General features: G+C 46.2%; 1 protein-coding gene across 6 annotated transcripts in view; it reads left to right on the top strand.

Moving 5' to 3' along the window:
- nek1 (NIMA-related kinase 1) overlaps positions 1-27,935 on the top strand; it is a 220,172-nt gene that overhangs the window by 114,945 nt on the left and 77,292 nt on the right. For all 6 annotated transcript variants that reach the window (XM_085976042.1, XM_085975980.1, XM_085975769.1 and 3 more), the window contains 3 exons: positions 2,777-2,860; positions 4,844-4,921; positions 20,457-20,552. In XM_085976042.1, coding sequence (XP_085832168.1) covers positions 2,777-2,860; positions 4,844-4,921; positions 20,457-20,552 — 258 coding nt within the window. The remainder of the gene's footprint in view (positions 1-2,776; positions 2,861-4,843; positions 4,922-20,456; positions 20,553-27,935) is intronic.

The raw sequence follows: 27,935 nt of genomic DNA, 5'->3' as shown, positions 1-27,935 counted from the left end.
TTTCTCCCACCTCCCCCCAATTGCTGGAGAGCGCCCCCAAGGGTCCCTGGCTGCGGCCTCCTGCCACTGGTGTTCACTCTCGCCCGCTGGCCAGGCTGTCCATTTGAAAGGCTGCCGGGTGGGAGGTGGAGTGCAATATGTTAACGAGGCTCTGCCGTTAAATTCGGCAGGGCCTCCACATCCCCAACCTTGCCGGGTTTTTTGACCTTTTTCAGCTTCCCGCACCTCCCTATTAAAAGGCTATGGTCTCATGCTTAGGGCAACTAGGGTTGGGCATTAAATACTGTCGTGCCAGTGTCACCCATGTCCCAAGAACAAACACAGAATATTCAGCTGAAGCTGAAATGTACTTATTCAGAATTTTGTTCGGAAGTTCAACAATTTATTGTATAAGTCATTTAAGTATTATCTTCTGTTTCCAATCAAATCCCATCAGTTAGATTTTAATAGCTTGTGAAAATGTGACATTTCAGTCATTTAATTGCGGCTGAATAAAAATTATTACAGGAGGCCTATGTGTAGATTTTCAGAAGGTATTTGATAAGATTCCACACGAGGTTACAATCAAGAGTTGTGGTGCATGGAATTAGAGAGAACCTTGATAGCAGGGATTGGAAATTGGTCAGGAGGTAAAGAGCAGCGAGCTGGGAATCGAAGAGACATTCTCAGATTGATGGGCAGTGAGAACTAATATCGGCCAGTAACCATTGCTGAGTGCCCACTTTTCACTTTACTTGGGAGTAGAGGAGTTTATATCGAGTTTGATGCGAAGCTCAGAGGTAAAGTGAATCATGACAAAGCGAGCATAAAGTTGCAATAGGACATTGGTAGGATTAAGTGAGTGGACAGAATGACGGTGACGACAGTTCAACACGAGTGTGAGCTGGTATATTTTGGATACAAGATTGGCAGCTAGGAATACAGACTAAATGGGAAGTACTGGGCGGGTGTCGGAGTAAATGAACAAAAGTCCAGGGACCTAAATCGTTGCAAACTAGCTTGCAGATGCAAAAAGTTATCAAAAGGCTATTTGGGGTGCTAGGTTTGATCATGAGACACAGAATATATAAAAATAAAGGAAGTACTGCAGTTACGCACAGCGCTGGTCGGATCTTGTTTGGAAACTTGGGTTATATTTCCCATATATATGAGGGAGCGAAGAGGTTATCTGATGAAGGTTTTTAAAATATTGAAAGGCATTGAAAACAGAGCAGATGGGGAATGACTCTTCTGTCTATTGGGGGGGGTGGGGGGCGGCGGAGGCCAGAACAAAGGGACATAATCTTAGAATTCAAACTAAGCTTCTGTCAAGTGAATTTGGGAAAACTTCTTCAAATGCAGGTTTGCAAGAAATGCAGGACACTATGGCATAGGATGCCATTGAGACACAATCAATTGAGGTGTTCAAAAGGAATGTAGATATTTACTTGGGGAGTGAGTATTGAGAGAAAATGGCGAGCAGTGGGATTAGAAAGACGGGGCTGGTAAAATGCTTTATTGGCCAGATGGCCTAGTCCTTTTGCTACGGAATCTTATCAATACATGATCATGAGATTTGGCTGACGAGTGAAAATAAGATTTATGTTTAAGATCTTTTTGCTTTTATTTTCAATTTTGTGGTCTACCCTGTTTATTTTTTTTAAATTGGCTTTCGCCTTCTTGCCTTGGTGCTCCTGCTAAGCAGATAACTTGTTTTCCTAATTAAATTGTCGAGCGTCTCTGTGGCTTTGCATTGGTGTATTGTGATGAGGTGCTGCCTGGCTGATTACTGTTTTTTTTAAGTGCGAGTGTCAGATAACGATAGTAGAAGTGGCTCCCATTTTGAATTATCTTCTTTCTGCCTCATAAGTAGATCAAATCAAAATTATTTCAAACCCTTTGAGTCTATGCAACTGTAAAAACATATGTACAATGACATGTATGCAGAATTCCATCATACACTTGAATTTAGAAAGGTGGATTCCGAGAAATAAATTTACAGTATTGCATGAATGCATAAATGAAAGCATTGCTGTCACCGAAGTTACTTTGCAGAAAATGCTACTGGAGACCTTTTTTTAAGGGTTTTTAAGCGGCAGTGTTGCTCTGCCGCTTAAAAACTTATTAAAGTTTAAACTTTAATATGCATGTTTACCTACATTTCTTCAGTCGATATACCAGATAGCATGCACGTACGACCAAGGAAGGTCTGTTATCTTGGCCGAGAAGAGGCATACCTCCCAACTGTTTAATGCATGAATCGTTTGGCCAGTTGCTTCGGTGGGCTTGTGCTGGTTCTCAGTTGGACTGTAAACTGTGGCTCCTTTAACTGATGAACTTATGGAGATGTATCCCTTTGTATCATTGGCAGGGGTGGGGTGGACTTTTTTTGCCACTTGTTCTGACAGCAGGTGACTTGTATAGTGGCTGAGTGAGGACCACAATGGCAATTGGGAATTGCAGAGGGACTTGGCTGTGACCCATTCACTTGCTTCAAAGTTGCAGGAGAATGTGGTGAACCCATGTGGGCCTTGTTGGCTAGGGGAATTGAAAACACTAAAGCAGCCCAAGTATCGGCGAAGTAATAACAAAGAATGTACTTTTGTGGTGCCTAACAGAAACTTTGCAATGACCCCGTTCTGCCTATATATTGCCAGTTATAGAGAAAAGGGCTTTTTAAAAAAAAAAAAAAAAAAATATGAAACCTGTCTTAAGCAGTCAGGATATTGAGTAGCTTGTTTTTAAAGAGGCAGAAACTTCAGCTCTGCTGTAATACTGTACATATTTATTTCATTAGGAGTATTTGGCGAGACTCCGACAAATACGACTTCAGAACTTCAATGAAAGACAAGAAATTAAAGCGAAACTTAGAGGAGACAAGGTATGCTTTGTCCCTATTGGAGGGTTCTACTTCTGTTGCTGTCTCGAGGCTTCAGTTGGTCCTTTTCTTCCCTTCGTGATTTTTGACAAATAAATAGTCATTTTGGTATTGGAAACTTAATAATGAATTCCCCTTCCAGATTTATAAGCAGGGTGATAACTCGTCAGACAGCCAAATGAACAGCATAAGAAGCTCTTCTTGCGAATCGTTGGCAAGGCTTGACTGTATATATTTATAATTTTTTTGTGAGGGTTGAACCACTTGTTCCTGAACCACCTGAAGATCGAAGGGGTTCCCTCCTTCCAAGCCCTTACCAAATGATGTGAGTTGGTTGTCAACCATTATCTGGAAGAGTTGGCCCTTTTTCCCCCCCCCCCCCCCCCCCCCTTTCCCACTTTGCCACACTCCTGTGCCCTGGCGTCTGCTTGGTGAAGCAGAGATTGGCAACTTAGCAGCATGTGGGAATGGAATCTGTGTGCGACGACTCTGGTGAGTCATTTAGATGCTCCAGTATTCTCCAGATTTTAACCAAACCATGTGTCTCCTCTCTATGATTGGGTTCCTTGCGGCTGTAGTCACACTTGGTGTCGTTCGCTTGTAGTGGTTGCACACCACTTAAGAGATGCTTCAATAACTTTAAAACACTTTGACCCAATTCTAAACCACCTTTGATGTGGCCAGGCTTGATGGTTCACTGTACTCTTTTTTTTTTTTCTTTTGCAAAATCATAGAGCTGTGTCCACAGCTGTATCCAGAAATATTGAAGTGATGCTCGCCCTGCCCTCTTCCAAAGCCGCACTTTTATTGCAAGCTGCACCAGTCCACTCCAGCAGCACTCTGAAAGCAGTAGTTTTATCATGCAGTTTCGGAACCCAAATAAGTTTTGAATGTTAAACTTCTTTACCACAGGGCCAAATATCTACTTTTCTGTCAGCACTGAACAAAGCCGCTGAGCGCCTCATCCTCGAGTGGCTTGAGGGAAATAGTTGTAACAATGTTATTTGGGCTGTCACCATTGGTGGCCGCGCCTTCAGCTGCCTGGGCCCTAAGCTCTGGAATTCCCTCCCTAAACCTCTCCGCCTCTCGACTTCTCTCTCCTCCTTTAAGTCGCTCTTTAAAACCTACCTCTTTGACCAAACTTTTGGTCGCCTGCCCTAATGTCTCCTTTTGTGGCTTGGTGTCAGTTTTTGTCTGGTTACGCTCCTGTGAAGCGCTTTTGGATGCTTTATGACATTGAAGGGTGCTATATAAATGCAAGTTGTTGCTTACCATTAAACCAAAAAGTGCATGTGTTGCAGTTATTTATGCTGGTAGACCATGTCCACGACTAGCAGTTTACATCTACAAGGCACAAGTCAGGAGTGTGATGGAATACTCTCCACTTGCCTGGATGAGTGCAGCTCCAGCAACACTCAAGAAGCTCGACACCATCCAGGACAAAGCAGCCCGCTTGATTGGCACCCCATCCCCCACCTTAAACATTCACTCCCTCCACCACCGGCGCACCGTGGCTGCAGTGTGTACCATCTACAAGATGCACTGCAGCAACTCGCCTAGGCTTCTTCGGCAGTACCTCCCAAAGCTGCGATCTCTTCCACCTAGAAGGACGGGGGCAGCAGGCACATTGAAACACCACCACCTCCAAGTTCCCCTCCAAGTCACACACCACCCTGACTAAGAGGCATATCGCCGATCCTTCATCGTTGCTGGGTCAAAATTCTGGAACTCCCTGTGGGAGTACCATCACCACACGGACTGCAGCGATTCAAGAAGGCGGCTCACCACCACCTTAAGGGCAACTAGGGATGGGCAATAAATGCTGGCATTGCCAGCGACGCCCTGATCCCATAAACGAATATTAAAAAAAAAAAAATAGGGTATGCAATAGCAGTCACTGTGCTGTCAGTACTATGAATAAGATCAATCAGTGTTTCAAAGTCTGTGATACAATAGTGTGCTCATTTTATCCACATCATTCTTTAGTGCGACAGTGATGGTTCAGATGGACAGGAATCCAGTGATGAGGCTGAACTGAAGCGCAAGAAAATTGAAGCACTTAAGGTAAGATTTGACAGCTCCTTTGCAGCCAGTGCCTGTAAAAATTGAACCTCTACTGACAACCATTAAAAACATTTCAGCTGACCCAGTAGTAAGTCCGATTTTCCTTTTGCTGCACATTACAGAAGTACTCCCAAAACCAACAAGCCTCGTGCAGAAGTTGTATTTTAAGTCACCTAACACTGAATCATCCTGTCTTGTAACTTCCCTTTCCAACATTCTTGTAAAGATTTTGAAACTTTGGTTCTTTGTCTCCTGTCAATGAAATTTCACATTGTTTTCTTTTAAGGATCTGTCACAGTTTTAGGAAGCCATTCCCAGTCCACCGCAACTACATCTAATGACTCTTGTCTACCCGTTGAACGCTGGTGCATTAAATCATCAGGAGCTCCCAGGGCTTCTTTTGCCTTTGCCTCTTTGGCATGACTCAAAGTCCAAACTAAAGCAGCCAATTAAATTTCAAGCCAGCTTTATATTTGCAGGGCGCCTCAGAATCAACTCAAAGCTCTTTTCTTTTAGTGGACTTGTTGGTTTCCTGAATGGTTCAGATACAAATTACTTGGAAACCATTTGATGTGCCCAGGAGCCCAAACATCGATGTTTCTGCACGAAAGTAGTGCTGGGAGTGCTGTTCTCATCAGGTTTAACGGTTGCTGGGGAGCCAATATTCTCTGCATGCTCCTTACTTGCAGACCTTGCTTTCCTTATTGGTGAGTTGTGCAGAAGTCGAGATTTGAACCTCACTTAGGCTTATTGATGCTTTAGATTTTGGTACCTTGTGAAAATGTATGAAGATCAAGGTTGATCGGGATTTACACAACACTAATCTGCAAGTATGGGAAGCCTAGTAGTTAGTGCCTAACTCTCCCAAAATTAGACAGCTGTTATTAAGAGAGGCTTAAAATAATAATTAGGATGTATTCAAAAAAAGATAATTAACATTTTTGTGTGTATAGTAATTTAAGTAAAAGCGAGTTGGGCTGGGTGTTTGGGGTGAAGTTTCATACTTTTTCTATATATAGAAACATGAGAAAGCAGAGGTCTGGCTGCTCCCACGGTATTTGAATAATATGTCCTCAGAGCCTTCTCTTCCCCAGAGTAAATAGTCTCAGGCTGTTTACCCTCTCCTTAGAACACAGATAACTGAAGCTGGGTCTCAATTTGGTTGCCTTTTTCTATATAGCCTCCAATGACCGGATATCCTTGCTGTTGTGCATCGACCAGAATTGTACATAGAAGATAGGAGCAGGAGTAGGCCATTCGGCCCCTCGAGCCTGCTCCGCCATTCAATGAGATCATGGCTGATCATCCAAATTCAGTACCCTGTCCCTGCCTTCTCCCCATATCCCTTGATCCCTTTAGCTTTAAGAAATATATCCAACTCCTTCTTGAATATATTTAATGAATTGGCCTCTACTGCCTTCTGTGGTAGAGAATTCCACAGGTTCACCACTCTCTGGGTGAAGAAATTCCTCCTCATCTCAGTCCTAAATGGCTTACCCCTTATCCTTAGACTGTGACCCCTGGTTCTGGACTCCCCGACCATCGGGAACATCCTTCCTGCATCTAGTCTGTCTAGTCCTGTTAGAATTTTATAAGTTTCAATGAGATCCCCTCTCATTTTTCTAAACTCCAGCAAGTATAAGCCCAATCGACCCAATCTCTCCTCATACGTCATTCCTGACACCCCCAGGTATCAGCCTGGTGAATCTTCGCTGCACTCCCTCCATGGCAAGAACATCCTTCCTCAGATAAGCTGACCAAAACTGCACACAATACTCAAGATGTGGTCTCACCAAGGCCCTGTACAACTGCAGCAAGACATCCTTGTTCTTGTACTCAAACCCTCTCGCTATGAAGGCCAACATACCATTTGCCTTCTTAACCGCCTGCTGCACCTGCATGCTTTCCTTCAGCGACTGGTGCACAAGGACACCCAGGTCTCGTTGCACTTCCCCTTCTCCCAATCTATTGCCATTCAGATAATAATCTGCCTTCCTGTTTTTGACACCAAAGTGGATAACCTCGCATTTATCCACGTTATATTGCATCTGCCATGCTTCTGCCCAATCACCCAACCTGTCCAAATCATCCTGGAGTTTCTCGGCATCCTCCTCACAGCACAGACGCCCACCCAGCTTTGTGTCGTCTGCAAACTTGGAGATATTACATCTAGTTCCCTTGTCTAGATCATTAATATATATTGTGAATAGCTGGGGTCCAAGGACCGATCCCTGCGGTACCCCACTGGTCACTGCCTGCCACTCGGAAAAGACCCTTTTATTCCAACTCTTTGCTTTCTGTCTGCCAACCAGTTCTCTATCCAAGTCAATACCTTGCCCCCAACCCCATGTGCCTTAACTTTACACGCTAATCTCTTATGCAGGACCTTATCGAAAGCCTTTTGAAAGTCCAAATACACCACATCTACTGGTTCTCCCTTATCTATTTTACCAGTTACATCCTCAAAAAAATTCCAGTAGATTAGTCAAGCATGATTTACCTTTTGTAAACCCATGTTGACTTTGTCCGATCCTGTCACTGTTTTCCAAGTGCTCTGCTATTACATCTTTTATAATGGACTCTAGCATTTTCCCCACTACCGATGTCAGGCTCACCGGTCTGTAATTCCCCGTCTTCTCTCTACCACCTTTTTTGAACAGTGGGGTAACATTAGCTACCCTCCAATCCATGGGTACTGTTCCATGGTACACCAGGTTTAATGGTAACAGTGTCTTATACATTATTATCTCTCGGCATTTGCGCTATATCTCGTGCCAAGATCCAGTTACCTTCCTTACTACTACTGCACGTTGTGCTGTTGGTTTGTGAGCTAGCTGTCAATGCCACCAGATTCCTCTGTCGCCGAGAGGCTTTTAGTTTATATTACTACTGTTTATTTCTCTTCTCTAGTCTCATTACTTTGCACTTGTCAATATGAAATGCCATTTTGCACTTATCAACACATCATCTCAACCTATCCAGATTGCTTTGTGTTTGATTTGCCCCTTTCCCTATTGTTTGAAAAATCCCATCCCAGTTTACTGCCATCTGTAAACTTAGACAGCTTTGTTTCGGTCCCCAGCTCTAGAATAGTTATATACACCTTGAACAGGACTGATCCCTGTGGCACCCCACTAATCACCCTTTGCCATGTCACAACCACCCTTTGCTTTCTCTGGTTTGGCCAATTTTCAATCCATGCCAGAACTTGCCTCTGATTCCACGCCTTTCGCCCTTATGGACTAATTGGTTGCCTTACTGAAATCTTGATATATGGGAGATGCTGGCAAGGTCACATTTATTGCCAATCTCTTGTTGCCCTGAGCAGGTGGTAATGGGACTTCCTCAAACGCTGCAGTCCTTATGGTGATGGCGCTCCCATAATGGTGTTGGGTAAGAAATTCCAGGATGCTGGCCCAAGGGTGATGAAGGACAAGTCCAAGTCAGTGCGACTTGGATTTTATTGTTCTTGTCCTTTTCAGTGGTGGAAGTCATGGAGAGGGAGGGCTATCGAAGTAAGCTTGGTGAGGTGCTGCAGTGCATCCTGTAGGGAGTACATACTCCAGCCACACTGTACAGGTGATGGTGGATATTGAGTTCAGTGACCGGGAAGCTGATGAAACAATCACATTTGTTTTCGTTGATGTCAAGCTTCTTGAGAGTTGTTGCAGCTGCACCCATCCAAGTGAATTGTGAGTATTCTGCCACGCTCCTGATGAATCTTACAGATGGTGGAGCGGCTTAGAGACAAGCTTCTCGTCGAGAACACTCCGTGTCTGTTCTGTTGTAGCCATGACGTTGATATTGCAGGTCCAGTTAAGCTAATGGCCATTGGTGACCTTCAAGATGTTGATGGTGGGGGACTTGGCGATGGTGTACCGTTGAAGGTCGAGGGAAAATGGTTGGCCTTGTTCTTGTTGGAGATTGTCATTGTTGTCATTTATGTGGCACAAATGTTACTGACCACTTGTCAGACCAAACTTGGATGTTATCCATCATCTATTGTAGGCTGGCATGGCTTGCTTAATTCTCTGATGAGTTCTGAACGATACTGAACACTCTGGGATTGTCAGTGAACTGCCTCACTTTTGACTTTATGACCGAGGGAAAGTCGTTGATGAAGCAGTTGAAGATGGTTAGATTGCGGACACCGCCCTCAGGTACTCCTTCAACGATGTCCTGGGGCTGTGATGATTGACCTTTGACAACCACGACCATCTTCCTGGTGTCAGTTATGACTCCACTCACTGGAGGGTTTTTCATTGGGTCTCCATTGGCCTCTATTTTGCTACGGCTCTTTGGTGCCATACTTGATTCACTGCTGCCGTGATATTGAGCTGCTGTGGGGTCCACAGATTTTCTGTAGTCAGCCAGGTCCACTGTTTCTTTGAAGAGCTGCAGTAAAAATCTACCATTTTCCCTTTTGCAGCTTTAGTTTGAGACTTTAAACTGTGGTCCCATCTGCCTATTTAGGTAAACGTAAATAGATCCCATGTCACTATTTGAAGAAGAGCAGGGAGTTCCACGGACCAACATTACTCCCTCAACCAATATCGGCCAAAAGCAGATTATCCAGTCGTTTATTCATTTGCTGTTTGACTTTCTCCCATCGTTAACATTGTTGGAGAGGAGGCAGGCAGCCTATTCTCATGCCTTTGTAAATGCAGCTCAGCGGTGTGCAAGTATTGTATGCCCATTTTCATTACCTCCCTGTAGGAAGGTACCTTGACAGGTCAGCTAAGATTGAGAAATAGTTCCTTTTTATTGTTTGCAAATTCAAAGAAAGCTAAACTGCTTTGCGGATGTGAGTATCCTTTGTCACTTGAAGGTGATTAAGTACCTTTTTATTCAGCTAACACTTGGAGATTTTACAGAGCCGCCTAGGCCTTACACTCGGGAATTCTCTCCCACTCTAACCGTGGTGCATTGTAGGATGTGACAGTTGGATAATAGTCCCAGCGCTGTAGGAATGTTTGTGTATTGTAGTTAACAAAAGAAAAAGTTACGGCAATCTTAAAAAAAAAAAAAAAATCTTCAATCTGAAGTAAAACCTATTCAAATATCCTGTGTAAGTATCTTCACTGAAATATAACTCCTCTGTAGAAGGTACTTTATTAAATAAAAAAAAGTCTGAATCTAGAAGCTGTGGCACAAGTAAGACTGCTTTAGAATAAGCTTTGATGAGCACAGAAAATACTGGAAACGCGACACGGGATTGGTCAGCATCTGATAAGAGATCAACATATTGGGTATTAACATATTGGGCGAACCCTTTCATTAAGAACATAACATACGAAATAGGAGCAGGAGTCGGCCATACAGCCCCTTGAGCATGCTCTGCCATTCAGTAAGATCATGGCTGATCTTTGACCTTGTGGTAAACCACTGCTAACTCTGTACATGTCTGTGTGGTAAACCACTGTTAACTCTGTACAGGTCCGGGCATGTCTCCGCCCCTGGCTCCACCCCTAAGCCCGGGTATAAAGGTGACTCACCACCCTTCCCCCTGGGAGCTCTTAGGATGGATCCACTAGCAGAGGCATGCTCCAGTTCTTAGTCAATAAAAGCCTACTTCGTATAAGTTCAACTCGTAGTCTTTGGTGTTGTTGATAGTGCATCAGACCTGAACTCCACTTTCCTGCCCGATCCTCATATCCCTTCATTCCCCTAGAGTCCAAAAATCTCAGCCTTGAATATACTCATCAGCTGAGCCTACACAGCCCTCTGGGATAGAGAATTCCAGAGATTCACCACCCTCTGAGTGAAGAAATTTCTCCTCATCTCCGTCCTAAATGGCCGACCCCTTATTCTGAGACTGTGAACCCTAGTTCTAGACTCCCCAGCCAGGGGAAACAATCTCTCAGCATCTACCCTATCAAGCCCTCTCAGAATCTTATATGTTTCAATGAGATCACCACTCACTCTTCTATGAGTCTCGTTCAAAATGTGAATCTTACTTTTCTCTGTCAGATGCTGTCTTGCATGCTGTGTATTTCCAAAATGTTGTCTTATTTTAAATTTCAGATTCGAGCAGTCTGACTTTTTCTTTCTATTTATCCATATTGGAAGAGGCTTTAATTTTGCAGAGATTTTGCTACGGTGCAGTTGAGTGTTTTTAAGGTAACCAGCTGAACTTATTCTGGAAAATTCAAAGCCCGGAGACAAATGCATCATAACATTTGCCGATGAATACAGAATATGCTGGAAAGACACTGTCGGCCTTTTTGCAGCATGGCAAAGAGACACAACAGGTTAATCATAGAATCTTACAGCACAGAAGGAGGCCATTCGGCCCGTCGTGCCTGTGCCGGCTCTTTGAAAGAGCGGTCCAATTTAGCCCCACACCCCAGCTTTTTCCCTATAACCCTGCACATTCGTCCCTTTCAGGTGGTGCATTCCAGATCTTAACAATCCTATGAGTGAAAAAAATTCTCCCAATTTCTGTTCCAGTTCTTTTGCCAATTATTTTAAATCTCTGTTTACTGACCCAGAGGAAACAGTTTCTCCTTACTTGCTCCATCAAAATACCTGATAACTTTGAATACCTCTATTAGGTCTTCCCTTAACCTTCTCTTTAAGGAGAACAATACTAGCTTCTTCAATCTCTCCACATAACTGAAGTCCCTCATTCTTGGTGTCATCCTGGTAAACCTCCTCTGTACCCTCTCCAAAGCCTTTTGAACTCTATTTATGAAGCCCAGGATCCCATATGTTATTTTTAACTGCTTTCTCAACCTGCCCTGCCACCTTCAACGATTTGTACACATATACCCCCAGGTCCTTCTGTTCATGCACCCCACTTCAGAATTGTACCCTTCAGTTTATATTGCCTTTCCTCGTTCTTGCTACCAAAATGTATCACTTCGCACTTTTCTGCGTTAAATTTCACCTGCTACGTGTCCACCCATTCCACCAGCTTTGTCTATGTCCTCCTGAAGTCTATCACTATCCTCCTCACCGTTCACTGTACTTAAAAATGTTGTGTCACCTGCAAATTTTGAAATTGTGCCCTGTAGACTCAAGTCCAAGTCATTAATATATATCAAGAAAAGCAGTGGTCCTAGTACCGATCCCTGGGGAACACTACTGTATACCTTCCTCCAGTCCGAGAAACAACTGTTCACCACTACTCTCTGTTCCCTGTCACTTAGCCAATTTCGCCACATGCTGCCACTGTCCCTGTTTATTCCATGAACTTCAACTTTGCTGGCAAGCCTATTATGAGGCACTTTATCAAACGCCTTTTGGAAGTCCATGTACACCACATCAACCGCATTGCCCTCATCACCTCTCTGTTACCTCATCAAAAAGCTCGATCAAGTTAAACACAATGGCCTAGAAATTCAGTATAGCCACGTTTGGGGCGCTACAGCCGGGCGGCCGCTAAAGTTTGCGCCCGGCGCAACTTCGCGCCACCTTCGCTGATATTCAGTGGCATCGCCCCAAGAGGTTGCTGCTGCACTAAAACAGGCGATGCACGACTATCATTAGGCGCTAAGCCGGCGGCCCGGGGCGATACCCCCGAGGGCGGGCGCAGCGCAGGTGCGGCGAGTTGCTGATTGACGGCAGACACTCTGGCGCCGGTGAGCTCTTAAAGGGGGAGGGTGGATTTGTTTGACTGCCACTCTCTCACGGCGTCTCTGAGCCCTTTGAATGCAATGGAGAAGGCCAACGTTTGCACCCATTGCAGCCCCCATTATATGTTTCCAATCAATGATATGGCTCTGAAGTTAAAGACAATTGCAAAGCTGTGGCCTGAAGCCACAAGTACCTGTGCGAGTGTTGAGCCAAACCAGAAAGCTCTCTACATTTGTCTGTCTGCAAAGATCCGTCTCTCACAAAGAAGGAGTTTTGCAAAATGGCTGCCTTTTCTTCTGCAGGAGGAGTGCCCTTTAATTTGCGCCCCCCGCGCCCCGCAGCGACTGGGAACCGTTCCCCTCTACCAGTCGCTAGGGGCGCCAGGCGCACAATAGGCCGGCGCCACTGAATTTCCGGTTTGGGGCACACAAAGGGCGTTGCACGATGAAATGACGTCAGCAGCTGAGCGCGCGCAAAGTCTTCGCGCCGCCGCTAAATCTTTACTGAAGTTGGGGAGAGGCGCAGATCGCGCTGTGCCCGGCCGCTAGCCGCCTAGCGTCCCACATCTCCTCCTAAGGCGCTAGCGGCTGGCGCAAACAACTGAATTTCTAGGCCAATTTGTCTTTAACAAATCCATGCTGGCTTTCCTTAATTAATCCACACTTGTCCAAGTGACTGTTAAATTTGTCCCGGATTATCGTTTCTAAAAGCTTCCCCACTACCGAGGTTAAACTGACTGGTCTGTAGTTGCTGGGTTTATCCTTACACCCCTTTTTGAACAAGGGTGTAACATTTGCGGATTGGAAAATTATGGCCAGTACTTCCGCAATTTCCGCCCTTAGCTCCCTCGGCATCCTAGGATGCATCCATTCCGGTCCTGTTGACATCTACTTTAAGTACAGCCAGCCTTTCTAGTACCTCCTCTTTATCAATTTTTATCCCTTCCAGTATCTCAATTACCTCCTCTTTCACTATTAGTTTCGGGTAGGGACCTAGATCCGACGTAACGCTTACACCCGGAACAATTTTTGCCAGATTTTCCTATAAGATTGCTATGCAGGTCATCACTGCTAGGAATATGATTTTTTTTTCTCTCTGTGGCCACTCGAGTGATTTCTACAGAAGTGCTGAGTTTCCTTAAATAAGGATGTTTCGTGTGCTGATTGGGACCTTGTGCCTTAGAAAGAATTACATAGACTTTACAGCACAGAAACAGGCCATTCGGCCCCACTGGTTTAAGAATATAAGAAATAAGAGCAGGAGTAGGCCATTCGGCCCCTCGAGCCTGCTCCGCCATTCAATAAGATCATGGCTGATCATCGACCTCAGCTCCACTTTCCTGCCTGATCTCCATATCTCTTGGTTCCCCTAGGGTCCAAAAATCTATCGATCTCAGCCTTGAGTATGCTCAAAGACTCAGCATTCACAGCCCACTGGGGCAGAGAATTCCAAAGATTCACAACCCTCTGAGTGAAGAAATTCCTCCACATCTCAGTCTTAAATGGCCTACCTCTTAATCCTGAGACTGTGACCCCTAGTTCGAGACACTCCAGCCAGGGGAAACAACCTCTCAGCATCTACCCTGTCAATCCCCTTCAGAATCTTGTATGTTTCAATGAGATCACCTCTCATTCTTCTAAACTCCAGAGAGTATAGGCCCATTCTACACAATGGGCTAGATTTTCGTGGAGCTGTCAGGCGGGGTTTCAGGGGGGGGGTGGGGGAATCCCGAATTTGGGGGTCCCGACACCATCCTGCCCAAAACCCCGCCCCACGTAAGTTTCAGGGGCGGCGGGTACCCGCCCCGCACTGGGACCCGCCGAAAGCAGGCGGGAAGGGATTAGTGCCAATTAACTGCCAGGCAGTTTTTAGCCTAATCCCTATTTTGAGGAGTTTCGTGTGGGTTTCCCGACGGCTCCAAACCACGCCAGGTTAGAGCAGGCGAGCAGTCGGGTTGAAGGAGTTGGAGGGGTTGCGATGTCGGTGCTCAAGTGAGTGATGGGTGCATGAGTGTAAACACTGTTGCCTCACAGCGCCAGGGACCCGGGTTCGAATCCGGCCTCGGGCGACTGTCTGTGTGGAGTTTGCACATTCTCCCCGTGTTTGCGTGGGTTTTCTCCGGGTGCTCCGGTTTCCTCCCACAGTCCAAAGATGTGCGGGTTAGGTTGATTGGCTATGATAAATTGACCCTTAGTGTTAGGGGGATTAAATACGTGGGGTTACAGGGATAGGGTGGGATATGTGTTGGTGTCGGGGTTACGGGGATCGGGTGGGATATGTGTCGGTGCAGGCTCGATGGGCCAAAATGGCCTCTATCTGCACTGTGGGGTTTCTGTGTGATTTCTGTGTGTTTCTGTGTAAGTGTGTTTGGTGTGTCTAAAGTGTGTAATGAACTTTTACTTACCTGTACTTACCTTAACAGTCTTTCTTCCTGTAGCCGTCGGGAGCTCATCACTCACCCGGAACTCAAAGCTGAATGGCTGCGATCTGTCAAAAGTGACAGCCTTCAGCTTTGAGTGCCGATGTGAGTTCTAACTGAGTCTGTGCAGAATGACTCATGGTAGAACTCAGACTGTCAGTGTTTCACAGCTTCAAACAGCTGTGAAACACTGATATTTCATCTGTCAAAAACTCTTGACAGATGAAATTGCAGCCTGTGACGTCACCTGTTGCCGGGTGGCCCTTAATTGGCCTGCTGAGCCCGCTGGGCGGGCTCAACAAGGTCAATCAAGGGAAAATTGCGCGGATTGGTCGGACGTCGAAGTAGGCGGGTCAAAAACCCGAAAGGGGAAGTCCCGCCGCCTTCCCGACAGGTTCGGGAAAATCTACCCCAATCTCTCATCATAGGACAGCCCTCTCATCGCAGGAATCAATCTAGTGAACCTTTGTTGCACCGCCTCCAGGGCAAGTATATCCTTCCTTAGATAAGGAGACCAAAACTGTGCACAGTACTCCAGGTGTGGTCTCACCAAGGCCCTGTACAATTGTAGCAAGACTTCCTTACTCTTATACTCCAACCCCCTTGCAATAAAAGCCAACATGCCATATGACTTCCTTATTGCTTGCTGTACCTGCATGCTAGCTTTCTGTGTTTCTTCACGAGGACACCCAAATCTCTCTCAACACCAACATTTGAAAGTTTCTCACCATTTAAAAAATATTCTGTTTTTCTATTCTTCCTACCAAAGTGAATAACCTCACATTTCCCTAGATTATACTCCATCTGCCACCTTACTGCCCACTCACTTGTGTCCTCCTCACAGCTTACTGTCCCACCTAACTTTGTATCATCAGCAAACTTGGGTACATTACACTCGGTCCCTTTATCTAGGTCATTAATATAGATTGTAAATAGCTGAGGCTCCAGCACTGATTCTTGCGGCATCCCACTAGTTACAGCCTGCCAACCTGAAAAAGATCCGTTTATCCCTACTCTCTGTTTTCTGTCCATTAACCAATCTTCTATCCATGCTACCATATTACCCCTAACCCCATGAGCCCTAATCTTCTGTAATAACCTTTTCTGTGGCACCTTATCAAATGCCTTTTGGAAATCCAAAGATAATACATCCACTGGTTCCCCTTTATCTACCCTGCTAGTTACATCCTCAAAAACTCTTAATACATTTGTTAAACACAATTTCCCTTTCATAATACCGTGTTGACTCTCCCTAATCATGTTATGAATTTTCTAAGTGCCCTGACACCACTTCCTTAATGGTTTATGCTTCACATGAGCCTCCTCCCACCCCTTTCATCTAACCTTATCAGTATATCCTAAAAGGTGGAGAACAAGGTGAAGAGGCTGTGGGCCTAGATGGCTGACAGAATGGCCTCCGAGGTGAAGGGAGGCTGGGGTACACAATAGGCCACCATCGGACAAGCAGAGTTTGGAGGGAGGGTGTGGGGCTGAAGGAGGTTCCAGAGTTGGGGAGGGGTGAGGCCAATAATCGCAAGGGTTTAACAAGTGCAAGACAATTTTAAATTGGTGGCATTGGGGGATGTGTTGGATGGTGATCATTAATTCTGCTGTATGGACATCATCACGGAGCAACAACATGGGAGTGCACTGGCAATTGATGTCTGCCATGTTGGGTACTGTCAAAAGGAAAGGGCTGAAAAATGCACAGAACCATTAAGTTCACTGACATGAATCAACTGAGCGGCCTGTGGGTGGCGCTGTCCAGGGAGAGTATAAATACGTGGGCACGGGCCCAGCTTGTGCAGGACATTCTTAACAGGAACTAGTGAAGGACACAACTAGACCTCCATGTTGTAAAACAGTTGATTAAAGCTTTGTTTAACGCTTAGACCAAGTGCCTAATAGTTTTCTTACGTCATTCACTGTTGTAAGTAATAAGATGCTGTAGTGATTTCAAGGCTGTAACTTCATTTGTCTGTTGCACTGCCTTGTTTCCACTGGAGAACGGTACCTGAATTGGTTTTAGCTCGGACGCTGCTTCGTTTCCTATGGTTGTTCGAAACAATCTATGTATCTATCTATCTATCTATATATATAAATCGGTACATCTGTCTGTCTGTCATTCTGCCTGTCTGTCATTCTGCCTGTCTGTCATTCTGCCTGTCTGTCATTCTGCCTGTCTGTCATTCTGCCTGTCTGTCATTCTGCCTGTCTGTCATTCTGCCTGTCTGTCATTCTGCCTGTCTGTCATTCTGCCTGTCTGTCATTCTGCCTGTCTGTCATTCTGCCTGTCTGTCATTCTGCCTGTCTGTCATTCTGCCTGTCTGTCATTCTGCCTGTCTGTCATTCTGCCTGTCTGTCATTCTGCCTGTCTGTCATCGCGTGTGCGTCTGTCGGGCTATGCGCTCGAAAGTTACAGGGCGTACCTACGCGCGCGTTACCTCCAAAGAAAGCTTACGCTTCCGAGACGGTTTTAATCGTATTTACGTTTCGGCCGGGCTAAAATCGCGCCCGCGGTATCCCAAAAACCTTCAACGTTCCGCTCATTAGCATCTCATTATCCGCTCATTAGCGACAGAGTGACCTCGAGCTCGACCAATCGTACGGCGGCTTGCTGCCGCGTGCGGCCGGGCCAATCGGTGCGTGTGGGGGCGGGCCTTATCATTCTGAACCGAGGTGAGCCGCCGCCATCTTGATTCCAAACTTTTCCTTTTTCCCGCTTTCTGCGTCTTTAAAAAAAACGTTGCTTTTAAAACACATTGTTTTTTAAAAAAATGATTTCGAAACGAATTAACTTATCTAATCTCATTAATTTTCCGACCTTTCCCCGTTTTTCCAGGTAGGCCTCGAAGCCTCGGCTTCTCCTCCGCACCCACGTCCGAGCTAGGCACCTCCCGGCCCCACTCGAAGGCTGGAGGGGTGGGCCTCAGTCCAGCGCCGCTACCTTACTAAAGGTGCGCGCGCAGCAGGAGCTGAGACGCGGCGTCTCTCTCTGGCTCGGCCGGGGGGCGGGGCTTGCTGAGCGTCAAGCGTTACCCTGGCAACCGGGCTAACTTACTAAAGGTGCGCGCGCAGCAGGAGCTGAGACGCGGCGTCTCTCTCTGGCTCGGCCGGGGGGCGGGGCTTGCTGAGCGTCAAGCGTTACCCTGGCAACCGGGCTAACTTACTAAAGGTGCGCGCGCAGCAGGAGCTGAGACGCGGCGTCTCTCTCTGGCTCGGCCGGGGGGCGGGGCTTGCTGAGCGTCAAGCGTTAGCCTGGCAACCGGGCCCGCCGGCCGTCTCGCACAGCCGCAATCGGCGGTCTTCACCTCGGAGGGGGGGGGGGGGCCTGCCCTCCCTCCCTCCCTCCCCCCCTGCCCCCTCCTCCCCTCTCCCCCTCCTCCCCTCCCCCCCCTTCCCTTCCCCTCCCCCCCTTCCCCCTCGCCCCCCCCCCTCTCTCCCCCCCCACTCTCTCTCCCCCTCCCCCCTCTCTCTCCCCGCCCGCCCTTCCCCCTCCCCCGCCCTCTCTCTCTACCCCCCAGTCGCTCTCTCTCTCTCTTCCAACAACAACATGCCCTCGAAAAAGCCTCGGCACCGCCGGGCACTTCATATCTATATATATAAAGCGGGTCTTCTGCCTGTCATTCCGTCTGTCTGTCCAGCTATACACTCTCAAGTTATAGAGCGTACCTACACGTGTGTTACATCAAAAGAAAGCTTACGATTCCAGAACGGTCGTAAGCGTATTTACGTTTCGGTGAGACAAAAATTGTGCCCGCGGTATCCAAAAAACATTCAAAATTCTGCTCATTAGCATTGAGTGACGTCGAGGTCGACCAATCGTACGGTCGCGCGACCAGACGGTCGACCAATCGCTGCGTGGCGGGGGCGGGATCCTCGTGCCTGCGGGCCCTCCTAGAGTCGAGTGACGGGACGATTGACCAATCCTACGCTTCGGTGACCTGACGGTCGACCAATCGGCGCCTGTGTGGGCGAGCCTTATTGTTCTGAACCGAGGTGAGTCGCCGCCATCTTGATTCCAAACTTTTCATTTCTTTTTCCCGCTTTCTGCGTCTTTAAAAAAAAAGTTGCTTTTAAAACACACATTGTTTTTAAAAAAAAGTTAATTACTTTCTAAATCTTTTATCTAATCTCATTAATTTTCCTACCTTTCCCCGTTTTTGCAGGTAGACCTCGAAGCCTGGGCGTCTGTTCCCAGCCATGTTGGACCCTAGGCAATTGTTTTGTGGCAAGCTCCTCCCACCCCTCACCCCCTACCTCCCCCCTTCGGTCTCCCCCCCACCCCCCCCCCCCCTCTCTCCTCGGTCCCCCCCGTCTCGTCGCTCCCGCATCCACTGACTCAGGCGGGAGCACGGGGTCTCCTGGGCGGTTGCGCCTGTCTCTCTCTTTCTTCCCCGCTCGGCGGTCTTCAAGCCGGCTCGCTTGAAGCCAACTCGGGAGGGCGGGGCCATGTCAGTGCGTGGGGCGTCACGGAGCTCCGCGGAGCCATGGGCGGGGGGGCGGGGGCTCTCGGGAAAGCGGGGCGCGGGCTCGGAAGGGGGGGGAAGGGTTAACCCGGCAACCGGCTCTGGAGATCGGGAGGGGAGGCGGGTTACCCCGGCAACTGGGCCCGGCCATCTTTCATCCTGGCAGCAGCTCAATGCAGCGAAACAACAGCGCCATTTTTTTTTATTTTTTTTTCACAGAAACCCCACAGTGCAGATAGAGGCCATTTCGGCCCATCGAGTCTGCACCAACACATATCCCACCCGATTCCCGTAACCCCTACACCAACACATATCCCACCCTATCCCTGTAACCCCATGTATTTAATCCCCCTAACACTAAGGGTCAATTTATCATAGCCAATCAACCTAACCCGCACATCTTTGGACTGTGGGAGGAAACCGGAGCACCCGGCGAAAACCCACGCAAACACGGGGAGAATGTGCAAACTCCACACAGACAGTCACCCGAGGCTGGATCCTGGTGGCACGACAATTTCCTCGTGACGCCATCTTTGTTCATGGCGGAACTTCAATGTGGGCCCGAACAGCGCCATCTTTAGTCTGGGCTGCCCGGTTTCTTCCTCCTTCCCTCACTGTCTCCTTTCCTGTCTCCTTCCCTCTCTCCTTCCCCCTCCTCCTTCCCTCCCTCTCCCCCCCCCCCCCCCCCACCAGTCGCGCTCTTCCCCCCCAGTCGCTCTCTCTCTCTCTCTTCCAACAACAACATGCCCTCGAAAAAGCCTCGGCACCGCCGGGCACTCCAGCTAGTTCACAATAAAGGAGTACCGAGTGGAGCCCATGAGCAGACAAACTGCACACCTCCCAGTACTGACAGCTATTTTTTTTTTTGATCAAACTCATTCAAAATAGATGTTGCTCACTTGTGTGTCCTATTTAATTTAGGTTTTAGTTTCGAGAAGTATCTGTTCTGAGTGCAGTTTTAAGTTACAGTCACAATTTATCAAGCCATTTTATGGGTCAGAACTAAAGGTTTCCTTTGGAAAAAGAAGCATTTTTTGCAGAATTACCTTATTCCGAACATGTTTTACAGGCTCAAGCAAATGCACGAGCTGCAGTGCTTAAAGAGCAACTTGAGAAGAAGAGAAGAGAAGCCTATGAAAGAGAAAGGAATGCCTGGGAAGAACACGTAAGAACTTTATTGCCCCAGCTGAAGTACTAATCCATGTAACTTTAATCTTTGCTACTAGATTTATGCTTTCAATCATAAAATGGTTACAGCACGGAGGAAGGCCATTCGGCCCGTCGAGCCTGTGCCAGCTCTCTGCAAGAGCACTTCAGCTCGTTCCTCTCCTCCGCCCTTTCCCCATAGCCCTGCAAATTCTTTTCCTTCAGGTACTTATCCAACTCCCTTTTGAAAGCCACGATTGAGTCTGCCTCCACCACCCTTTCAGGCAGTGCATTCCAGATCATAACTACTCGCTGAGTAAAAAAGTTTCTCCTCATGTCGCCTCTGGTTCTTCTGCCAATCACCTTCAATCTGTATCCTCTGGTTCTCGACCCTTCTGCCAATGGGAACGGTTTCCCTCTATCTACTCTGTCCATACCCCACATGATTTTGAACACCTCCATCAAATCTCCCCTCAATCTTTTCTGATCGAAGGAGAACAACCCCAGCTTCTCCAGTCTATCCATGTAACCGAAGTCCCTCATTCCTGGAATCATTCTCATAAATCTTTTCTGCACCCTCTCTAAGGCCTTCACATCCTTCCTAAAGTGCGGTGCCCAGAATTGGACACAATACTGCAGTTGGGGCCGAACCAGTGTTTTATACAGATTCTTCATAATTTCCATGCTTTTGTACTCTATACCTCTATTTATGAAGCTCAGGATCCTGTAAGCTTTTTTAACTGCTTTCTCAACCTGCCCTGCCACCTTCAACGATTTGTGCACTAGGTCTCTCTGTTCATGTAACCCCTTTAGGATTGTACGATTTAGTTTATATTTCCTCTCTTCATTCTTTCTACCAAAATTTATCACTTTGCAGTTTCCTGCGTTAAATTTCATCAGTCTTGGATTCAGGAGGTAGTGATGGAGGAGCCTCAGCCCTTGGCCTTGCCTAACGGGTACGAGATTCTTGCTCCCTGTGTGGACAAGGGCAGGGACTGCAAGGAGGATGAGCAATCTGACCACAGCACCGTGGTACAAGGAGCCATTCAAGTGGGGGGGGGAGTAAAAAGAAATGTAGTGATAGGGGACAGTATGGTTCGGGGGATAGATACTGTTCTCGAGCCGAGAGCGTGAGTCCCGACGGCTGTGTTGCCTGCCCGGTGCCAGGGTTAAGGACATCTCCTCTCGGCTGGAGAGGAACTTGGAGTGGGAGGGGGAAGATCCAGTTGTCATGGTCTGCTGATCATGGTCATGTCATGGTCATGTCAGAGGTTCTGCTGAGGGGAGTATGAGCAGCTAGGGGCTAAATTAAAAAGCAAAACCACAATGGTAATGATCTCTGGATTACTACCTGAGCCACAAGCAAATTTGCATAGTGTAAATAAGATCAGAGAAATGAACGAGTTGCTCAAAGACTGGTGTGGGGAAAATAGGTTTTGATTTGTGGGGCACTGGCACCAGTACTGGGATAAGAGGGAGCTGTTCCGTTTGGACGGGCTTCACTTGAACCATGCTGGGGCTAGAGTCCTGGTGAATCGAATAACTAGGGCTGTAGAGAGGGCTTTAAACTAAATAGTGGGGGGGAGGGTCCAGGTGAGCAGGAATTTTAAAAGGAAATGAGGAAACAATAGAGCAGGATAGAGATGAGGGAAATAATAACCAGAGTGTGACTGGAAGGGACAGAATGTTTAAAAATAAGAGTGCAACAGAATATGGGACCAAAACAAGGAGAAATGGTAAAAAGACAAAGTTAAAAGCTCTATATCTGAATGCACGCAGCATTCGTAACAAGATAGATGAGTTGACGGCACAAATGGATACAAATGGGTATGATCTGATCGCCATTACAGAGACATGGTTGCAAGGTGACCAGGGCTGGGAACTGAATATTTGACAATTTGGAAGATAGACAGAAAGGAAAGGGAGGTGGGGTGGCTTTGTTGGTAAAGGATGGGATCAGTGCAGTGGTGAGAAGTGATATTGGCTCAGAAGATCAAGATGTAGAATCGGTTTGGGTGGAGATAAAAAATAATATGGGGGAAAAAGTCTCTGGTGGGCGTAGTCTCCAGGCCCCCGAACAGTAGCAATACTGTTGGACAGAGTATAAATCAACAAATAATGGAAGCCTGTAAAAAAAAAAAAAGGTACAGTAATAATCATGGGTGATTTTAATCTCCATATTGATTGGACAAATCAAATTGGCCATGGTAGTCTTAAGGAAGAGTTCATAGCGTGTATCCGGGATGGTTTCCTAGAACAGTATGTAATGGAACCAACCAGGAGCAGGCTATCTTGGATCTGGTACTGTTTAATGAGACCGAATTAATAAATGAGCTCATAGTAAAGGATCCTCTAGGAAAGAGTGATCACAACATGGTTGAATTTCAAATTCAGTTGGAGGGTGAGAAAGTTGTACCTCAAACCAGTGTCCTGATCTTAAACAAAGGCAATTACAATCGCATGAGGGCAGAACTGGCTAAAGTGGACTGGAAAAATAAATTAAAGGTTAAGATAGTTGAAATGCAGTGGCAGACATTTAAGGAGATATTTCATAACTCAACAAAAGTATATTCCAGTGAGAAAGAAAGATTTTAAGAGAAGGGAGCACCATCCGTGGCTAACTAAGGAAGTAAAGGATGGTATCAAATTGAAATCGAAGGCATACAATGTTACCTAGATTGGTGGGAGGCCAGAGGATTGGGAAATGTTTAAAAACCAGCAACGGATGACTAAAAAAATGAGAGAAGATGAATTGAGAGTAAACTGGCAAGAAATATTAAAATAGAAAGTAAGAGTTTCTACAGGTATATAAAAAGGAAGAGAGTAGCTAAAGTAAACGTTGGTCCCTTAGAGGATGAGAATGGGGAATTAATAATGGGGAACGGGGAAATGGCGGAGACTCTGAACAAATATTTTGTATCTGTCTTTAGGGTAGAAGACACTAACAACATCCCAATAATGGATAATCAAGGGGCCACAGGGAGGGGGAAACAAAAGACAATCACTATCACGAAGGGGTCACAGTCTAAGGATAAAGGGTATGCCATTTAGGACAGAAATGAGGAGGAATTTCTTCACCCAGAGAGTGGTGAACCTGTGGAATTCTCTACCACAGAAGGCAGTAGAGGTCAATTCATTAAATATATTCAAGAAGGAGTTGGATATATTTCTTAAGGCTAAAGGGATCAAGGGGCATGGGGAGAAAGCAGGGACCGGGTACTGAATTTGGATGATCAGCCATGATCACATTGAATGGCGGAGCAGGCTCGAGGGGCCGAATGGCCTACTCCTGCTCCTATCTTCTATGTTTCTATGAAAAAGTACTTGGCAAAATAATGGGACTAAAAGACGACAAGTCCCCTGGACCAGATGGCTTGCATCCCAGGGTCTTAAAAGAAGTGGCTGCAGAGATAGTGGATGCATTGGTTGCAATATACCAAAATTCCTTGGACTCTGGGGAGGTCCCAAAGGATTGGAACACCGCAAATGTAACACCCCTATTTAAAAAAGGAGGGAGACGGAAAGTAGAAATCTATAGACCGGTTAGCCTAACATCTGTTGTTGGGAAAATGCTGGAGTCCTTCATTAAGGAAGCAGAAACAGGGCATTTGGAAAATCATAATGCAGTCAAGCAGAGTCAGCATGGTTTTATGAAAGGGAAATCATGTTTAACAAATTTGCTGGAGTTCTTTGAGGATGTAATGAGCATGGTGGATAAGGGTGAGCCAGTGGATGTGGTGTATTTGGATTTCCAGAAGGCATTCGATAAGGTGCCACATAAAAGGTTACTGCATAAGGTAAGAGCTCACGGAGTTGGGGGCAATATTAGCATGGATAGAGAATTGGCTAACTAACAGAAAGCAGAGAGTCGGGATAAATGGGTCATTTTCCGGTTGACAAATGGTAATTAGTGGGGTGCCACAGGGATCGGTGCTGGGGCCTCAACTATTTACAATCTACATTAATGACTTGGATGAAGGGACTGAGTGTAATGTAGCCAAGTTTGCGGATGATGCAAAGATGGGTGGGAAAGCAAGTTGTGCAGAGGACTCAAAGAATCTGCAAAGGGATATAGACAGGCTAAGTGAGTGGGCAAACATTTGGCAGATGGAGTATAATCTGGGAAAGTGCGAGGTTATCCACTTTGGCAGGAAAAATAAAAAAGCAAATTATTATTTAAATGGAGAGAGATTACAAAATGCTACAGTTCAGAGGGACCTGGGGGTCCTTGTGCATGAAACACAAGAAGTTAGCATGCAGGTACAGCAAGTAATCAAAAAGACAAATGGAATGTTGGCCTTTATTGCAAGGGGTTTGGAGTATAAAAGCAGGGAAGTCCTGCTACAACTGTACAGGGTATTGGTAAGACCACACCTGGAGTACTGCGTACAGTTTTGGTCTCCTTATTTAAGGAAGGATATACTTGCATTGGAGGCAGTTCAGAGATGATTCACTCGTTTGATTCCTGAGATGAGGGGGTTGACTTATGAAGAAAGGTTGAGCAGGTTGGGCCTATACTCATTGGAATTTAGAAGAATGAGAGGTGATCTTATTGAAACATATAAGACACATCACGGAAGACCTCTCCTGGTCCCTCAATACCTCCTCTCTGGTGAAGGAGGCTGAAGGGATGTAACCTGTCACCCCTGATCCTCTCTAACTTTTACCGCTGCACAATAGAGAGCATCCTGACGAACTGTATCACAGTATGGTATGGCAGCTGTAGCTACTATGACCGGAAAGCCCTGCAGCGGGTAGTCAAAACTGCCCAACGCATTACCGGCACCCGGCTACCGACCATAGAGCACATATACCAGAAACGCTGTTTACGGAGGTCACGGACCATCATCAAAGACCCTACCCACCCCAGCCACAGTCTGTTCGCCCTCCTGCCATCTGGGAGACGCTACAGATGCATTCGCACCCGAACGACCAGATTTAGGAACAGCTTCTTTCCTAGGGCTGTCATCCTACTGAACTCCACCACTAAACTCTAAAGCCTGCACATCTGCCAATGCACTTTATTATGGTTATGTTTATGTTAATGTATTACAAGCCAAATGAATGTTGAATGTTTAAATGTCTTAATCTAAATGTACACTCTCGGGAGCCGCAAGCCTACATTTCGTTGTACTGCACTTGTGCACTAACAATGACAATAAAGTTGATTATTATTATTATTATTACTACTGAGGGGGCTCGACACGGTAGATGCAGAGAGGATGTTTCCCCTCGTGGGGAAATCTAGAACTCGGGGCATAGTTTCAGAATAAAGGGTCGCCCTTTTAGAACTGAGCTGAGGAGGAATTTTTTCCCTGAGGGTCGTAAATCTGTGGAATTCTCTGCCCCAGAGAGCCGTGGAGGCTGGGTCATTAAATACATTTAAGGTGGAGATAGACAGATTTTTGCAAGATAAGGGAGTGAAGGGTTATGGCGAGCCCAAGATCAGCCATGACCTTATTGAATGGCAGAGCAGGCTCGAGGGGCCGAGTGGCCTATTCCTGCTCCTATTTCTTATGTCACATATCCGCCCAATCCACCAGCATGTCTATTTCTTTTTGAAGTCTATCACTGTCCTCCTCCCTATTCACTATTTCCAAGTTTTATGTGATATACAAATTTTGAAATTGTGCCCTGTACACCCACAGCCAAGTTATTAATATATATCAAGAAAGGCAGTGGTCCTAGAACTGACCCCTGGGGAACACCACTGTACACCTTCCTCCAGTCCAAAAAACAACCGTTCACCACAACTCTCTGTTTCCTGTCACTTAGCCTATTTCATATCCATGCTGCCACTGTCCTTTTTATTCCATGGGCTTCAACTTTCTGGCAAGCCTATTATGTGGCACTTTGTCGAACGCCTTTTGGAAATCCATGTACACCACATCAACCGCATTGCCCTTATCAATCCTCTCTGTTACCTCATCAAAAAACTCGATCAAGTTAGTTAAACACGATTTGCCTTTAACAAATCCGTGCTGGCTTTCCTTAATTAATCCACACCTGTCCAAATGACCTGTTAATTTTGTCCCTGATTATTGTTTCTAAAAGTTTCCCCACTACCGAGGTTAAACTGATTGGCCTGTAGTTCTGCTGGGTTTATCTTTACACCCTTTTTTGAACAAGGGTGTAACATTTGCAATTTTCCAGTCCTCTGGCACCAGCCCCGTTTCTAAGGAGGATTGGAAAATTAAGGCCAGTACCTCTGCGATTTCTTCCTTCACTTCCCTCTGCGTCCTAGGATGCATCCCATCTGGTTCTGGTGGCTTATCTACTTTAAGTACAGCCAGCCTTTCTAGTACCTCCTCTATCAATTTTTATCCCATCCCATATCTCCTCTACCTCCTCTTTCACCATGACTTTGGCAGCATCCTCTTCCTTGGTGAAGACCGATGCAGAGTACTCATTTAGCACCTCAGCCATACCCTCTGCCTCCATGCGAAGGTCTCCTTTTTTGTCCCTACTCGGCCCCACCCCTCTTACTGCACTTTTACTATTTATATGCTGATCGCAGACTTTTGGATTACCTTTTATGTTAGCTGCCATTCTTTTCTAATACCCTCTCTTTGCCCCTCTCATTTTCTTTGGCCCTTCTCCTCTGAACTTTCTATATTTAGCCTGATTGTCAGATGTATTCTCGACCTGACATCTGTCATACGCGCTCTTTTTCTGCTTCATCTTACTCTCTATCTCTTTCATCATCTAGGGAGCTCTGACTTTAGTTGCCTGACTTTTCCCCCTTGTGGGAATGTACTTCGACTGTACCCAAACTGTTTCCTTTTGAAAGGCAGTCCATTGTTCCATTACAGTTTTGCCTGCCAATCTTTGATTCCACTTTATCCGGGCCAAATCCATTCTCATCCCACTGAAATTCCCTTCCTCCAATTAAGTATTTTTACTCTAGATTGCTCCCTGTTCTTTTCCATAGCTAATCTAAACCTTATGATACTATGATCACTGTTCCCTAAATGTTCACATACTGACACTTGCTCCACTTGACCTACCTCATTCCCCAGAACCAGATCCAGCAATGCCTCCTCCCTCATCGGGTCGGAAACATACTGATCAAGAAAGTTCTCCTGAACCCACATCAGAAATTCTTCCCCCTCTCTGCCCTTTACACTATTGCTATCCCAGTCTATATTAGGATAGTGGAAGTCCCCCATTATCACTACTCTATAGTTCTTGCATCTTTCTGTAATTTCTCTGCAAATTTGCTCCTCCATATTTTTCCCACTAGTTGATGGCCTATAGAATATGCCTAGTAGTGTAATGGCACCTCTATTGTTTCTTGACTCTAGCCATTTAGATTCTATCCTTGACCCCTCCAGGATATACTCTCTCTCCAGCACTGTCACATTCTCCTGAACCAATACTGCCACACCACCTCCTATCTTTC

Source organism: Somniosus microcephalus, chromosome 1 (genome assembly GCF_052327205.1).
Source record: "Somniosus microcephalus isolate GS21.2 chromosome 1, FLI_Smic_1.0, whole genome shotgun sequence".
Lineage (NCBI taxonomy): Eukaryota > Metazoa > Chordata > Chondrichthyes > Squaliformes > Somniosidae > Somniosus > Somniosus microcephalus.
This window is presented reverse-complemented; position numbering and strand designations above follow the sequence as displayed.